At 32.0% G+C, this 18,621-nt stretch overlaps 1 protein-coding gene across 1 annotated transcript; it reads left to right on the forward strand.

Annotated features, from left to right (window-relative positions):
- Window positions 1-5,505: 5,505 nt before the first annotated feature.
- On the forward strand, window positions 5,506-18,621 carry LOC124353882 (histone H3.3A). The gene is made up of 4 exons (XM_046803925.1): window positions 5,506-5,658; window positions 13,184-13,319; window positions 16,508-16,661; window positions 17,976-18,621. The coding sequence occupies exons 2-4, from the start codon at window positions 13,192-13,194 to the stop codon at window positions 18,102-18,104; spliced, it is 411 nt and encodes a 136-aa protein (XP_046659881.1). The 5' UTR covers window positions 5,506-5,658; window positions 13,184-13,191; the 3' UTR covers window positions 18,105-18,621.

Below are 18,621 nucleotides of genomic sequence, written 5' to 3' on the forward strand. Positions count from 1 at the left end.
AAATTTTAGAGGGGCTGATCAGAAATATAAATTGAAATGATTAGTTCACCTCAAACAATCAATTCCCTGGCTATAGTAGCGATTTAAAAACATGGGGTGAAATAACGGAACTTGACCTTTTTTATTAGTACAGTCAACCTTGTACTGTTTTAACTCTCCTTATTCTGTTTAATGAATCCTCCTGTAGGTCAGTGGCCTCGTCCCTTAAGAGTAGCTTTGTCAATAACCAACATCGTTTACGATGTCAAACATCTTTATAACCTGCAATACAATTAAGTATACATGTAGAAGATATCAAAATTTACAACATATAAATAGTACATTGAATTATGTGTTATGTCATATTTTACATGCAATGTCAAATTATATAACTTACTTAAAATAAAATCATATGTATACTCTTTTTCTACAATAATAATTTATACTGACAAGCCTTAAACAGAAAAAATTGCTAACAATTAATTTATATATAGTTTTTGAAAATGTCCGAGGTTGTAATCTTCAGTATCCACAGCACCCCTTGCCAAATATGTGTGAATTGACAACTTCCTTAAATTCCACACGAAGCAAAAACAATTTTATCCACCGAATCTGGAGATATTTGAATAGGTTTTTCAAACACTCTAAACCTGCTAACAAGTATGCCAAAGGCATTTTCGACGATACGCCTAGCTCTTGAAAGTCTGTAATAATAGATTTTGCGAGAGAGAGAGAGAGAGAGAGAGGAGAGAGGGAGAGAGAGGAGAGAGAGAGAGAGAGAGAGAGAGAGAGAGAGGAGAGAGAGAGAGAGAGAGAGAGAGAGAGAGAGAGAGAGAGAGAGAGAGAGAGAGAATAGCTATAAACACAAGACGTTTATCTAGATGATTAACATTTCTAAAAAATCACATCCAGCTACCAGTCCAATTAATGTTGATGATAACTACAAGAAAATAATAATGAGGATGCAGTGATGCTTTCTGAAGTCAATTCTGTTGATCACTTAGCAGAGGACTGTGATGTTGGAACTGATGGGTCTTCAGTTCAGCATAATGCATCAACATCTATTGCTACTCCGGACCATTCCAAACCAAAACGTTTTAAGCCAAGGTCAAAAATTCTACTAATTCCTCATACAGCCCGTGAATTAAAATCTCTGTCTTCTTTCTTTAACCCAAAAGAGGAAAGTGAGCATGACGTTTCTACTACGTCACTACTCAGCTGTCCAAATTATGTCCACTGCAAGCCATAACAGCAGTTAGTAAAATAAACGCAATATTCACTGAATGACGGTTAAATGATCTTACGGATTCTAAAGCGTCACCATACGAAACTTATTCGTTACTTTCTTCTCCACAAACGTCAAATAATGGACATGGTTCTGAAGAATTTTTGTACAGTCCAATAACTCAGTTGATGTTAATAATCTACAGTCAAACATTACAACTGTCGGTGTTTTTAACACCGTTAGTGAAGCATTACGTACGCTTGAGAACAGTTTTTCAGGAAATAACTAAACTATGTTTTTGAAGTGTATTCAACTAACTATGTTTTTAACTGTATTAATCTACTTTTTAGCTACATGCGATTTAAAAGATGACATAGTTGTAGAAAATTACAATTTTAGTGTCTTGCAATTTCTTTAATCTGAAATAAACGTATAATTTACAAACATTGTTTTATAATTACCTGTATGTACTACTTTAGACATGTATACAGAGCAACGCACACTTCTGGGATAAGTAATGAGATTGCTGACTTTGAAACACGGAAGAAATGTTGGAGAGTCCTGTAGCTGAGTCCAAATATGAAGAATTGGAGGATTATTCACATCACTACTATCATTATGATGTTAATGTGGACGTTTTCCTCTCCTATAATATACTGCATATCTAACTAAACTAGGGGTTTTTACCCCACACTAAACCACTCAAACCTACAATTATATATATATATATATATATATATAATATTTATATATATATATATATTAATATTTTATTGCTGTATTGCATTTATTGAATTTTATTCTGTTACATGATAGGTACTATTTCGAGGGATGATTTTCTGTTGTCAGCAATGCTAGACAGAACCGATGGTGCTCTGATTTCACGCTGAAGACTAGATGCATTAGTAGGTAAGATCAGATAGGAACATTACCTGACACTCTTGTAAAACAAGGTAAATTATACATCAGAATATAAAACCTTATTAGTAACAATTATAGTGTGTATATAAAATTTTGCAAAATTTGACGGCTAACAAAATAGACCCCTCGTATACGTGCTGCGCTGATTTTATTTATCGAATACTGCATTTATATGACTTCCCTGGAATCGCGTCTGTAATCTATCGGTCAGAGAATGATGGTTTTATATTAGACAATTGAGATCCAGAGGTTCTTCGTTATGACATCTATTTATAGGCACATACACTCTCTTAGCCATCTCGTTTCAACCGACCGCTGTTTTAACCGGCTGCTCTTACTGAAAGATTCATCTTTAACTGGATGTGGTTTGTAGAAGATAAGTGTTAATAATAATTAATTAATAAAAATATTAATTACTGTAATAATACAGTAAAAGTATTTACTGCGTACTAACAATAATTTCCAGTTTTTATATCGATAACAACGAAAAGATCCTGGTTTTGATAGTTTTTTTAACCAAACTACAATTGTGAAAATGTATAACTCCGAAACTTGTATTTACCAACTGTTTGTACAAGATAGGTACAAATACTGTAATTGAGTGCAGGCGGTTTTACACTTAGCAGCAAAGCATGCTATATAACATCTACTTTATATACAATTCACTAAATGTATTAAACGTTATAAAACATTTTAATTCAGTACTTTTTAATCCTGGTATGTTACAAGTAGAACATGCTATATGTAACATACAGCAATGTTATATAACATTTTAGATCAGTAGCTTTTGTGTACGCTACATGCTATATAGCATCTATGCTTCCAGTATCGGAAATGTCGCGGAGAAAAAATGTAGCGCTCGCAGCTACAATAACTGTTATACTTCCATGTCAGAGGGGGAACGGAGGTTTTGGGTTCGGCCGTCCCTTGCTGCAAAAATGCGGTATAATGTGACTGTCTTGCTGAAAGACCTCGATGGTAATGACGATGCAAATGAACCTGCATTGAGATCTGAAATTATATGTAAATCATCTTCAAAAATTTCTTACAAATGGCCAGTGAGAATTTTGAGTATGTAATTTCTGTTATGGTCACAAAATTGGGGGGAAAGCCACTAAATTAAGAGATGCCATTCCTGTGGGCGTAAAGTTAGTTGACTTTAAAGTGTTTAGAAAATGGAGATTCTTACCGGAAAAAGTCAATTAAATTAATAATTCTGTTTCTGTACCACACACCATTACAACCTTTCATTTCAAACCCATCCACAAAATAAAGACAGTAAACAAACCACACATATTGTTCGCGCTTGCCTAGCTTCCGTTAAATGCTACATGTAGCAGATGCTAAACGAAAATACTGCGTATAATATTCCTAAAGTTAGCATGGGTTTATTTTCCGACTTCGCCGGCTTTGCATGGATAGCAGAAGTTTTGCTAAGTATAGCATAATCTACTAGATATGGCATTTTATGTGTAGCACTTTTAAAACAGAGATTTTCTATCTGTAGCAAATGTTTGGTATATAACTTTCGTTAGACGTAACATTACATCGATTATGCCACATAGTGTATACCCATACTATTATAATATATATATATTTAGAATAGCACGAAAATAACGTTACTATTAAATTGCTATCTTAATCTTTATTCTTGTTAGAGTGGTCCACAGAATTCAGCATTGGTCATGTTATAGAGGTCTTAGGGATTATCTTCAGCGTGTAATTTAGTAAAGCATTATTTAATACGTGTAATTTTAAAATTACAGATTACATTGAGCAGATTTTGTTAATTTGCCGTAAGCGGCAACTGCTTGTCTTAACGCGCATATCACTATACTGCCCAAGGCGGTGTTGCCTCGTAGTTACAATGAATGACAACAAACTAACACAGTATAATACTGCTGAGAAGTCGACAGCTCGCTTACTGTGGTAACTGATGTCGGAACTACTGTAACAGATATTTTGTACCGGTTACTCATCTGTCAGCAAACCTAAAGTATGAACGATACAAGTTACTGTTACAAACACTTTTATGGTACAGTTACATGTACCTGTACCATTTTAGGAGTAATCTATAACCCATGATTCTAAATTAGTAAGTACAATATTTTCTAGGTTACTGAAAGTAGGTACTAGGTATAGGAAGAAGCCACAAGGAATAGTAATAACTAAACCTCACTTTCGTAGTTCCACGTGACGGTGAAATTCAAATAATAATTTTGAACAAGATATATGCAGTGCCGTGTAGCCTATTTCGTAAATTTTAATAGTTATAAACTTTGAATCTATATTAGATTATGATATATTATGAAGTTTCAACATATATAATATTTGTAGTTGAAAATATACCGTTAGGCGATCGATTATTTCGAATTAAAATGCTGTCGGATTGGGGAGCAGGTCCTGTTCATCCCTTCCCAGTCGGTGCGCCCTGGTGGTCTGAAGCTCAATGTATTTTTTTTACAAGTTTTACACTTCAGAACGATAATGTATAGTAGCTATATATTTATACTAATCATAAAGTGAGTATTTAAAAACAATTTACTTCATAGAATAAAAATCCTGTTTCACACAAAACTCAATAAGTTCATACGGTAGCTTTAAAAATTCTTTACGTTGATTGAAATTATAATGTCTATTTCAATCAGTATCTTACAGTGTCAACTAAAGTGCCAAATTTGTACTAAATATAATACAATTTCCAGCCAAGTCTCTTGTTTACCATAGGAAATAGATTTATTTATGATAAACTAATTTATACATTCTTCCAGCTTTTTCTTATTGGAATCAAATACCTAATTTATAAACAAACACTCCAATAATTATGAATTGGCCAATGTATTATTACAGCTGTCACAATTAATTTGATAGCTACCAGATTTTTCGTCATCATCTATTTTATTCATTGGATTTCCAAATATATTTTTTTTATTTAGAATTTAAGAATACATTAATATTGGCATGATTTTTAAAACTTTTAGTAACTTATGTAGTTGAAGTGTTGTAAAAAACAGATATCCATTTTCAGGTTCTTTGCGTTTAGTCTTATAGAGACTTGTTCTAGAATTTCTTTTAACATTTTCTTTAGGCCTCACAAAAATAAAATTTCATAATTATTGGGGTGTTTGTTTATAAATTAAGTAAAATAATTTATATTAACATACCTACCATGCAACAAAAACTTACTTCGCTTCTCTTAACTTAGTATGATTTCAAACAGTAATTAGATCAGTGTATTTTCTTATATGTTGATTGTTTCGTGGTGTTACAGTAACATTACTCTTTGAATCATTTAAATTTTGCTTTGCATTCTAGAAGTTTTGAGTCTGTCCAATCGAACATCGTGTTATTCTGACCAATGTAATACACCGTTTCCATCCCAGCGACCAATGAGGTGCAGTTATTCCAGAGCCGTCGTTGATGCCTCTCTGGATTCAGGAGCAATAGTGAAATATCCTATTCCTGTGTTAGTGAAGAAGCGTTGTGTCCAGATTTTAGTGTTGAAGGTTTAAAGTACAGACATTGTGCAATCGGTAAGCAGTACTATACATCTTCGAACATTAATTTAATTATAATTTATTTTCTATATATGTGCCAAGCTAATCCTTGATTTTGAATTAAATAAGTAGTTTTATGTTTTGAATCTCAGAATTTCCTTGTGAAAGCTCCTTTGACTACCAATACCATTGTTTTGCCCGCCATGTTGTTGCATTGCAGTAAATGTCGATTTACAACATTCTGTATTCGGAAATTTATTTTCGAATCCAAATAAACTATCATGTAACATTTTGTTTGTTATGTATTGTTGAGGCTAGTTATGTAAAAATTTTAGTTAGATCACTTTGATCTTTTAATTTACCATAAGAATATTTGTTTGTTTTAGCTTAGCCTAGCTTATTAACTGACATTTCCCCCTAGCATGCCATAATGACTTGCTCCCAGAGCCTGAGAAGGATGCTTATCTGTAGACTACAAGAACAAATAAAAATGTGCAAAGGTTTATTCTGTAAATTATGTATTGGCTTTGCTGTTGATATGAGAAATAAAATGATCTAATACTTTACATTACTTTAACTTAAGGCCTTAATTTTTATTGGCTGCAGTTTTAGTATAATAAAACTGCACCACCAACACAATCAGATGAGATTATCATCTACATACTTTTACATAATACTATTTAATAGGACATTTGACCTATGGATATTTATAATTAATTAATTATTGCCAGCTTTCTTTATTTAGACTAGTGATGTCATTACCAGCTTTTGATAGTGATGACATTAAGTAACAGTTGTTGCTAGTGATGTCATTACAGTTGTTGCTAGAGATGTCATTACCAGTTGCTGTTATTTCGTTTATGTAGGAGAAGGCTAGTGACAACTAGGACAATGGGGATAAATATGCAAATATTGGCTCAAAATGTTAAACACAAAGTTTTAATGGCTGCAAGAAAAAGAGCTGGTTGTGATCTATTCAAAGCATTTTTTTTTTTTTTTTTTTAATGATATCAAACGTCTAAATAATAGTAGACTAAATAATAATACTTGGCTCAAGAGTACTATAAATACACTTTAGCCTACAACTGAAAAAACAAATAAATTTCTTTGACGTATAAAAATATAGCTTCTCTATGTTTACATTTAAAAGTTAAAACAATTAAGTTCGACATCATCGTTCAAAATTTATTCAAAGTAAAACTTGTTGGAAATAAACTCAATTGAAATCATGTGTTTCGTTATTGACTAATGGCGGTAAGAACAGTGACGTACGTTTCTTCTTTGTTTCACAAGCAGTTACGTTTATCCATGAAAATACATAAGATAAGTAAATGTTATTGTTTTGTTGTAATTATATATTATATTTTAATTTTTAAATTATATTAACCCTGTAGAGACTAACTTTGATATATCGGAAGTTTCATAATATAAATATTTTTCATTTATTCAAAGACATTTCAATTGAATTTTCGGTATTTATTTACAATACCGTGACCATGGAAAATGGACTTTTTTTCATGGGTTGGGCATGTATAGCCTAGTATTATTATCACAGGTGCATATAAACTGGGGGGAAAGAATATTATTGTATTATATTGATGCGTTTCGGGCATTATTGCGTTAAGGAGCAGGGGCATCACGTGATCTGGGATTCGACTTTTGCAAGCTCGAGTTAATTTTTTTTCTAAAAGAGCAAGCAGTGCACAGCACTGCGCAGCGGGCAAGCATCGTTGACAGGATTAACGTACTAGTCACTATCATTTCAGTAACTTATCACTTACCTTAATGTTCAGGTGGGGAATTGCTTTCACGTAAGATAACGAACATCCAACACAAAGGTGTGCCATTACCACTACTGAACTAGGAGGTTAAGAATAGACACGGAGGAACAAAATAGTTCAAAATGGCGTCCCTTCTTTATTTGAGAGAGCCGCGCAGTAATACCAAACTGTCAAATATGGATAGTGTTGCCAGAGGTACTGTCAAAAACAGAGTTTTCAGAGAATTTAAAAAAATCGTAACTCCTTTGATTTTCGTTGCCGACGAATTTTTTTTCACTATTGTTTTCAGGAAAAATTGTAGTTTTCAGGAAAAATTGTAGTTTTCAGGAAAAAAAATGAACATACCTTTCCATGGTCACGATATTGTAAATTGATACCGAATTTTCACATAAAAAGATAACCAAAGTAACGAAATATTATGATTTTGTAAATAGTATTTTACTTTTTGATTGTTTATTTTATGTCTGTGTACATACAATGTCTCTCTTCCGCTTCCTCCATGGTAAGAGTAGGTGCCAGTCACTGCTTCTTGGAAGTAAACAGGTAGTGCCACTAATTTTGGACGAGTTTTCCTTATCTGAGACCGAAGTAAATTACTGTATTAAAAGAACAGAAATTTACAAGTCATTACAATGAAAGGGTATCGTATTCTTTTTCCTAAAGGAAGCGATGTCTGTGAGAATTGAGTAAAATGCATCGCACATTACCAGTTGCTGCTAATAAAAATCTTTGCTCTTCAGTTAATAACTGTCGACAATATTAATATTCATGATGACAATATAAATGAATCAATCACAAGACAAAAAGTGAAAACTAATACTAAATTAACAATAATTTCGTGGGTTTAGGCGTACTTGAAGGGTTGGAAGTCGGGCTATTTGGAGGTGATTTTAATAAGTATGACTCATAAGGTATTTTTAGATTCATTATGAAACAAGGAAAGTACTAAAAACATATAATGTTTATTTTGGTCTTCAATAAGGAAAACTCCTCCAAATCTGGCCTTCAGATAATACCAAAGTACTCAGATATATGCTAGAATGTGTTTACATTGTGAATAGCTTACGCTGTGTTACTTATTTATGTGATAACAATGGATCTGTTTACTGAACTAGAATATTCCTATCTGGAAAACATTTGGTTTAGTTCTTGTGAGTCCAATTTTACCTCTATTCATTGTTGGAAAATATGGTATTTAGGATTTTGTATAAAATATACCTACATTCCTAACTTATAATTTTCTTGAAAGTCATACTTTTTGTTGTTGTATATAGACATATTCACTGTTGGAATACATATGGCTTTATGCATCAAATTTTTGTTATCCACTGGTCAAGAGTGGTTTGAAACTATTTTTCTAACATTTTAAATTGACAATATTTATTCTGGGTAGGGTACGATAAGCGGACTCGGTTTTTTATATGAAGAATGTAGTCATCGATACCTAATATTCGCATCTCAAATCCTAGACTATCAATCGATATAAAATTATCTATTGTCCTCAATAACAATCACGTGTTTTAAATTAAAATATGAATTTAATATTTACAGTGATCAAACAAATTATTGTAACCAAAATTATGAAAACTGAAGACAATCAATCATATTTGCTCCTCTCTCAATTACAGTTGTTTCTTTCCCACAAATTTCACATACGTTTTTCGGTACGAGTCAAACATGTTGAAGAATATGTCTTATCATCTTTCAAAGCATTGTCTTGTAGTTTTCTAAAATTTACTGCCATTTTTAATAATAAAATGTTAGGCTAGTTATATAAAATTTAAATATTACATTACGAGTATTATTTGAAAGTGTTTACAGCTGTTGATATAGATTATTTAAATTAATTGTTCAAAATAATTAATCAGTATTGATTGATGATATCGATGGTTATGATTAAGTAATATCGTTTGAAAATTTCGATATAAAAAACCGGGTCCGCTTATCGTACCCTACCCTTTATTCTAAGTATTAAAAATTCATACTAATATGTTTTTGGTTAGTAAATTACATATATTCTGGTGACCCATTAAAAAAACTGGTTAACCCTTTTTGCTCCATTACTTATTTGGGTGGTATGGCCAAAAATGCCAAGGCCTATTTTAGCCAAAATGCATAGTTTTACATTAACCATTATAACATTTTTATTTTTAGAGATAATTTCAATAAGTTTGTTTTGTTTTTTAATTTAATAAATTGTATTTAAGTTAATTAATTAAATACCATAAGACTAAGTTATATACATTTTTCAAAACTCCATCGGGATCACTTTTTTGAAGTCTAGGCCTACCACACTCAAGCTCAATTCTAACTGCAATTTTCTAACTGTTTTGTGCCTTCTAATTTAATTTTTAACAGTGTACCAAATCCAAATTATTTTGTTTTAAACTAATATACAGTGTATCGTCTTACAAAAATTAAATAAAAAATTTTTTAATTACTTGAAAACTTTTATTATGTATTTATGTAAATAATAAAAATAATTTTTTAACATAACATGTGTTTTTATATATTATTTAACCAATATATTCATTCAATAAATAAAATAAACTTTAGAAAACAAATTTAATAAAGTCCTTTGAGATTTGAATGATCCAAGTTCCAACCACTGTATATTTTTGTTCAATTTGCTGTGTTGGCTGTTAACCACATAGATACTGTATTTTTTACTTTTTATATTCATAACATACAAATAGTAGATAAGGACTTTATACTGTACCCAATAAATCAAATTGTATATCAAAATTTGAATTTGTCCATTTATAGATTTATTGGTTCAATATCAATCCATGTTTATTGTTAAATTTCTATACTAACATGTTACAACGGTAAACGGGTTATTGGAACATATTTTCTCAACACTTTTTTGTAGGAGGTTATTGACAAACAATTAAATAGTATTTCCCGTCTCTAGCAGCCATTACTCAAATATCATACAGATGATTGAACTTTGTTCCAATTAATTTGGAACAATAATCTTTAAACAGTAGATTATAGACTTTTAAAATTGTATTATAGTGAAGCTATATTTTGATATGTCAAAGAAATATATGCATTTTTAGATTATAGAAAATAACACAACTTTTTTTTAGTAAGTTTGAGCAGCTTAGTACTCACAATTACATAACAGGATAAACATGTCTTACAACATTTAAATCGTTCTAATTGATGATTTGATATTATCATCATTCGAGTGTAGGATGCTTATTGTACTGCAGCAAAAAAAAACTGGTATTTGAGTAATGGCCGCTAGAGCCATTATGCTATTACTGAAATAATTTTACCAAATATAAAGCAAACAGACTAAATCTAAATGTGTAAAAGCGCTCACATGATCTGAGTTTGAATTTAGGTACTTTCTTAAGGGATGTTTTTCCTCTTTAATCTTAAGTGCTCATAGGTGCCACCAAAGCCCGCAGATCAAATCGTCTAACGCGATCTGATGTTGGGAGAAGATAGACGATCTGGGACATGATCTAAGGTTGGGAATGTCCCTAGCAATCAGTGCTACCCCGCACTTCTGACAAAAAAACATCCCTCAAGATAGTGCCAAAATTCAAGCTCAGGTCGCACGAAATCACCTCGGCTCTTACTGGTTACCTAGTAACCTAATACCAGAAAGTCGTGAGAATGTCAAATCATTCAGTCCAGCTGTTACTGAAATAAAAGTATCACGATAATAGGTTACCTGTGATTAGCCTGTTATAAACACTAATACTGCCCATTTGTAATGGCCACAGGTACAGTGGCGATGTAATGTGTTATTTGTGAAACAAAGATTCAGACACGTTTATCCTTAAAAACAGTTAACACTTTTACCATATCATGAAATTACAATCACTTACAGTATCATCCGGTCTCACAGACCTGAGGGAGGTTTTTGCTGTTTTTGGGCTATTCTTGTTTTTTAGATCAGATTTAAACACAAAATATATTTACAATTATTCCCTGTTGATAAAAAAACTACAATTAATATTTAAAAAAAATTTTTAATTGCAAAAAATTATAAAATTTAATAATTTAAGGAATTTAGGATGGAAAATAATATTCTAGAATACTGGTATAGTATAAAGCTGTATTTATAGGTATCAAAAATACACATACATTTTTACCAAAGCAATTAAAACTTAAAAAAGGCATAAGTACATACAAAAAGAGTATCCACAGATTTTAGATATTCTGAACACATGAAATGCACAACTTTCTGCTGCACTACAAACAGATGGGTTGTCCGCATTTGATACATTTGCAATTGGTTTTTCTTTTCTTAGCAGCTGGGCACTTGAAACATGTCCGTTTTTCCAGTTTGTCAGTAGGAACACATTCATTAGGATTTGCAGCTTCTGTTTCTCCAACGTACACCGTGATAATGCGTCCAATGTCTCTTGGCAAATTTTGAATTTCTAGGCGTCTTGTCATGTGAGGCTTTATAAGTTTTAAGGTCAGACGTTTTATGAGTTCAAATCTTGTAATGAGTGGATTGTTACCTAAGGTTCTTGCTCTTGCAGTAGGCCCGGGTAATGGTCCCCTCAAAATTTTATGTTGAGGTGTTCTGCGCTGCTTGGGTGGTTCCTTTCTGCACCATACGCTACCATCTTTCCCCCAAAAACGTCATCTTCAGATTCCTGAACCAAATAATTTTCGACTCTATAATGGATGTCATCTTCATCTTCCAGTTGGGGTTCATCAACAGCAAAACTATCATCACTTTCACTTTGGTTTAGTTGGTTTTCAGACAGTACATAGTTTGGATCTTCATCTGAATCGTCAACAGGTTCATCGTCACTATCATCCCCTTCAACGTTATGTAGGAGTTGTAAAAGTCGCTCGTTAAATCTTCCATCGTTCACTTTTAAAATTTCCGAGTCACTTATGATTATAACAAGTTATAATAAAACATAAAAACTTATATATACAAACATGTAATAACTATTCACACTTTAACCGTATCACCCGGTATGACAGACCGGTAGAATAGTTACAGTAACCGTATCGTCCGGTACAGTAGACCGTAGCGCTCACAAAATAACTGAACTGATTAAAGGTCAAACGCCCTAGACAAACTAAAACCAATCAAAAACGGCTTAGGAGAGACCGGTTGACAGCTACTGAGCGTGGAGGGGGCAACCGAACACCAGTAGTGCCAATTTCAGAAACATGAAATTCCCCTCCGGTCTCACAGACCGGTGATACGGTAAAAGTGTTTAACGCAGCAAAAAATTATCAAGTAGTTAATTGCCAATTATTTGGTTAAGTTCTTCAATACTAGAGAAATTGTTTTTTGTATTTAAATAAAATCTAGTGGGCCATTTGGGAAACAAAATTAGATTCTTAGCTCTAGCAAGTTACACAAATTGAAACATTTGGTATATGACTGCATATTGTACCTAATCTTACAGCTAGCTGATAAGATTTACCATATCTAAAGTGGTGAGGTTTATCAAGTACCAATGAGTCAATTATTCTATCCTTTACTAAAAAACCAATGAATAATTAGTGTAATGTAGGTGTGTGTCATTCATTACATTCATACCTCAATCTCATATTGATTATGATGTTACTTTAGATAGTTATATTTTCTTTATTAGGTGCATAAGGTGGAATAAAAAATAGTGAACATGTTAACATATCATTAAATATACATGACACCTTTGTTAGTTTTTTTACATTCATACATAACTTAAGTTTTTAATAATAAGCAATCTACCAGTTTGTGCAATTTCATTTTATTTTGAAAGTCTGGTTCTGGCATAGTTTTGCTAACTGAGTATATGTTACAGAGTAAACCATGGCTCGTACGAAGCAGACTGCCCGAAAGTCGACAGGAGGTAAAGCACCACGTAAACAGCTAGCCACTAAAGCTGCGCGTAAGAGTGCACCATCTACTGGTGGAGTCAAGAAACCCCATCGTTACAGGTTTGTAAAAATTTCTTTCAATGGCCTATTACTGCATTCTGCTCCAAAAAGCTACTTTGTGGTATTAGAATGTAAGATATTTCTATATATTTATATTTAAATATTTATGATACATACGTATGTACCTACTTATATAGACTAATAACAAATAGTAGATAGGGAGATTATTCTTTTTAATATAGTTTTTGTTTTTTTTTTTTGAGGTCTCCTGTAAGAGAAACTTCCAAAAATAATGTCCTCTATGAAATACAAAGTAGGCCTAACCGTAAAAGTAAATGTTTATGCGAATTATAAAACTAAAGTTATGTTTAAGTTGTTTTTAATTATTTTTACGTTAATTTATGTTTATGTTCCTTATTGTATTTGTAAAATTTTAATATTGTTCAAGACAAATTTATTTATTTATGTGTAATTTGCTATAATTTTTGAATATTAACCCTGGAACTGGCGGTCATATTTCTCTCAGTGGCGGAGTGTTTTTAGTACTTCATACATTGCCTTATATTTATTTTATTATTACACGTTTACTATAAAGTACCTATGTCATATTATATATTTTTATTCAGTATTGTTCAAGGAACATTTTTTACATAATATAATTTTTTTTAAATATCCTTACTCTACCTCTTCATGAAAAAAATTTTTTTTTTTAGAAAAAAGAAAAGTTAGTTCAACTTTTTGATTTGTAATATTGTTGCTGTTAGTGATATGCAAAATATAAAAAAGAAAGAGCATTTAATTCTGAGTAAAAATAAAACAACACATAGTTTATAAGAGATTTATTTTTACATGGTAAACTATACAAAAATCATACACTGACATTCGAAAATGCTACTTGCCAACAAAAGTAAGAACTTCAAAGCTCACTTGGATTTGTACAGTCTTGTAACTATTAGTTCATATTAATTTTCTATTTCTTTATTTTTCATTATATATTTTTTTAAATTATGTTCTAATTGAATGCCTAAACCTGAATTCTCATCGTTGCTTATTTCATGTATAACTAGTTCTCGAATGTCATTTGAAAGATTGCGGAAATTACGATCCATTACGTAAACACGCACAAAAAACTTACTATTATTGTGTCTTATACACAACCATCATTACAACAAACTCAAACAAACAATAAACCAGACAGAACAAAATGCAGCTGGCGAAATAACAATAGCAGCCGAATGAACCAATTGACTCATCGCTGCATGCGCAACTAGCGCGGTACGCGGGAGAATCTAAACAAACAGTTCAGAGATTTTAAAACGTATGGACGTGTAACGAAACGATAAAATTATTTAATAGTGTATTGTTTACATAAATTGAACCTTCCTCTTTTGATTGGTATCAATACCGATACTCGTTGATCGTGTTTTAACCCTTTTACTGCCAGACAATTTTGTTACTACATGCGCCCAACCTGCCAGGCTGTTCATCATGGGCATGTACCCAAATTGCCAGGCCAATTTTGGACATTTTGCAATGTTTTACATAAAAATTCATAGCTTTGCTATTTATAGTCATTGAAAGCTAAATAATGCTTTGTTTTTTTCCTCAAGAAATGTAGTATTTAATACAATATCTAAATGTACAATTCAGGAACTTATAATATTTTTGAAACAAAATATGTACTTACCTTTTATATAAAATTTTTTTTTTTAGTTTGACTTGAGATTATATTTTGTAAACTTCATTCAATATAAATTAAAGTGTTTTATTTTGAAGCTCAATACTATTTTAAGCAAATTAAAAAAGAAATTATGTAAATATCTTTAAAATTATAGTTTTTATGACTTATTACAAACTCACAAAATTTAAAGGCAATCTGAAAAACCACACTGTAACAACTGCTTCACCAAGTTATTGTCTTATTCAACTATTCTAAACTGTTTTATTATTCTTTTCAACTTAAAAATAGTTCTTAGAATATTTTCTTAGGCTATTTACAATCATTCTTGTCATATTATAGTATAAAAAATGTAAAAATACAGGTACGTAACATTTTTCCTAACGTTTTTTGCGTGTTGTAGCTGCTTGATGTAGGACGGATCAAATGTTTTACACAATAAAAAAATGTTGTAATAAAACTGTCACTTCAAGAAACAACTAATCTAATATTTACACTGTATTGAGACTGTCTTTTGTCTTAGTAGTGGATTTTAGTGTGATAGCCCGCTTGTCACTGTCAACATTAGTATCCGCGTAATTATGAAAACGTGGACAAATACGCGTGATAGAACCGTCTCCATCCTCAATAACACTATCGACATCAATTTTATCACTTCCAATTTCTAATAATAGTCTATCTCATTCAGGTGATCGTAAATTGTCACCCATTTCATTTACGTACACGCACACGAGGCAAAGGAAAATCGAACGCCACGACTGTACGCCTCAGACAAATTATTTGTCGCAAATAATAACGTTATTGCCGATAACGAGGGAAGTATTTGTGGACGAGTACCAGAGATAAGATAAAAAAGCCAGTCCAGGAAAACAGACTATAAATATCTCCGAGGCTTATAACACCGATAAGCGTTCAAAACAAATGAGTCATCCGTACCACGTCATCCGCGTGAGGGTCACGTCATTGTGCTTTTGGTCCACGCCTCGCTCCGCGTCACCCTCACGTCGTTGATCCGCAATGAGTTAATAGAATATTACTTTACAACATGTGTTACGTATTCTGTGCTTCATTCTGAACACAGTAAACACAAATAAAAGACAATTATGTGAACTTCTATATTATTAATTAATTATTTTACGAACGTCCGGAAAAAAGGACGCTGGCAGTTTAGGCGTAGATTACCGACGTCCGGTTTTAAGGTCGTTGGCAGTTTAGGTATAGTTTTACAACGTCCTTAAAACAGGACGTTGGCAGTGAAAGGGTTAAGTACGTAATATTGAGAAATAAAAAACATATTAAAACACCCGATATCGGGCGCTGCCATCCAGGATGTGACTAAAACGCCCGATATCGGGCGTTTGCCAGTTCCAGGGTTAAAACACAATGTATATTCATTTAAAAAAATTATGTTTAACCTTAGATGAAACACAATTTTCACTTAGATTTATTTTTATATGGTTTAACAAGTAGTTTATAGAAAAGTTGTGTGTGGAATAAAAGAAAATATGAATATAAGTTATTCATTAATGCTTTTTAAGCTTGGTTAATTGTTATAAATGTGGGTTGGCAGGCCTGGTACTGTCGCTCTTCGAGAAATCAGGAGATATCAGAAGTCAACTGAGTTGCTGATTCGCAAACTGCCATTCCAGCGTCTGGTCAGAGAAATTGCACAAGATTTCAAAACAGATCTCAGATTCCAGAGTGCTGCAATAGGTGCACTTCAGGTCAGTTCCATTAAATGTGGTGTTTGGTTATTCTAAGTTAAAATGAGTTATCTATGTGAGTTTGTTGCCCCTCCTGCTCTAAGCTTTACTGTATTCACACTCATTCAAGGGAGGGCTTTAACTTCTATTATTTGATTGCTACTACAGTTGTCAGCTGTTGCTGATCAATATTTTAGAATTAACATTTGCCAGGTTGTCTAGAAAAAACTTAAGTTTGTAGTCCAGCTAGTACATCTTTTGGTGGTACTAAAAAAAACCTGTATTTTACTCTTATAATAAATGTGATAAAGGATTCATCCTGTGTTTCAGAATTGCACCATTTGAATCCTCTACTCAAAAATACTAATTCGTTATATATGTATATATATTATAATTGTTTCTCGTCAGCTGTTATCGATCCAAAGGCCGCACAGCATACAGCTGGCGCCACTAGCTGTAAAGCCTTCGCGTTATTTGTTGCTTATGATTGATTGTTATGTTGAGAAATGGGCGTTCCTTGTTGTTCAAATGATATACGTAAACTAATGGATGATAAAAATATTTTCTGATGATGAAAGTGACATATCAGGAAATGAAGTACATGGTAATATTTCTTTGTCAAATTTGTTGTCAGGTAGTCTAAATAATAATGAACCAGTGGAATGTGAGTAGGGTTTTGAACAATTTTATAGTGTCAGTGACAACAATTCATCATTTTAACAAATAGCATCCTTTATCGTTATATCCTTCTTGCTTAAAGAAATCATCAAACACCATTATGGATACGTGCATACTTAGTAGTACATGCTTAATATTTTCATCAAAAAACTTAAGTATATTTATGTTATTATCTTTCTGTTCACTACAAAACTGTGTATATTTTGTACATTTACAGTATCATGTGAAAGTTGAGATACATGGAGTGAAACTTGAAAAACAAAAAGTTTGTAATACACATTTTTCAATTTGTGTACAAATAAAAAACACAATACTCTATTTTTTTATTTTTAAATTTTCTCTGGCTTCAAACAAAAAATTGATATACTTCACTTATTACTTAGCATTTAATATATATTTGTTTAAAATATCTGAAAAATATGCTACGCAAAGACAAAAACCAGTGTATTTTTTAAGTTCAGTCTGAGGGTTAAGGACTTCAATTTCATTATAGTTTTATCCATAAGATGCTGGGTGCTAATTAAACCTCCTACAATTTTTTCACAATTTATTAAAAACAATTTTTCAATGAATGGCCTTTGTAATCGTAAAATAAAGTTACATTTAAGTTTTAATACCATTTTTAGCTGTTTTATACATGTACTTCTTGTGTTGCAGGAAGCCAGTGAAGCATACCTGGTTGGTCTGTTTGAAGATACCAACTTGTGCGCTATCCACGCTAAGCGTGTCACAATCATGCCAAAAGACATCCAGCTCGCACGGCGCATCAGAGGAGAACGTGCTTAAGCCACCGTAGAAAACATTCCAAATTACCTGTTTACCCTCAGACAACAAAGTTTGGTTTCACTGCCATTATTATTGCAAGTTCGGTTGAGTTATTCTCTTGTAAATCTCTTTTGTCTGGGTCTAGTTTTCTATGGATCTTTTTGTATTATAAGTATTGTGACTGAGTTTCTATGTGTAAGTTAAGGTTCAATTATGTTAGTTGCGCAAGCAGCTTTACTTTCCGTTTGATAAATTAATTAGGAAACCTCATGTTTTGAGACTTATTATATTTTCTACCTGGAGTGATTTCTCTGTCGTAGATTTACTGTGAAATCTTAAATGTTTACTGTGTAGTGTATTTTAATTTTATTGTTTTTAACAAGAAAACTCGTTCTAAAGTAGATTTATAAGCAATTTTGAGTATATTGTACTTGGGATCTAACAAGAGGTTTGTGATTTCTGTTGATGGCCAACATCTTGATGTGAATCTACTTTAGAAAAAATTGTTCTATGTCTAAATAAAAACTTTATACTTCAA

Source organism: Homalodisca vitripennis, chromosome 2, assembly GCF_021130785.1.
Source record: "Homalodisca vitripennis isolate AUS2020 chromosome 2, UT_GWSS_2.1, whole genome shotgun sequence".
Classification (NCBI taxonomy): domain Eukaryota; kingdom Metazoa; phylum Arthropoda; class Insecta; order Hemiptera; family Cicadellidae; genus Homalodisca; species Homalodisca vitripennis.

What these genes read in the sequence shown, in the direction of transcription:
- LOC124353882 (XM_046803925.1), top strand. Translation starts at nt 13,192, where the DNA reads ATGGCTCGTACGAAGCAGACTGCCCGAAAGTCGACAGGAGGTAAAGCA. An exon ending in AAGAAACCCCATCGTTACAG is followed by an intron (nt 13,320 to 16,507) that starts GTTTGTAAAAAT and finishes GTGGGTTGGCAG; the next exon opens with GCCTGGTACTGTCGCTCTTC. An exon ending in CTGCAATAGGTGCACTTCAG is followed by an intron (nt 16,662 to 17,975) that starts GTCAGTTCCATT and finishes CTTGTGTTGCAG; the next exon opens with GAAGCCAGTGAAGCATACCT.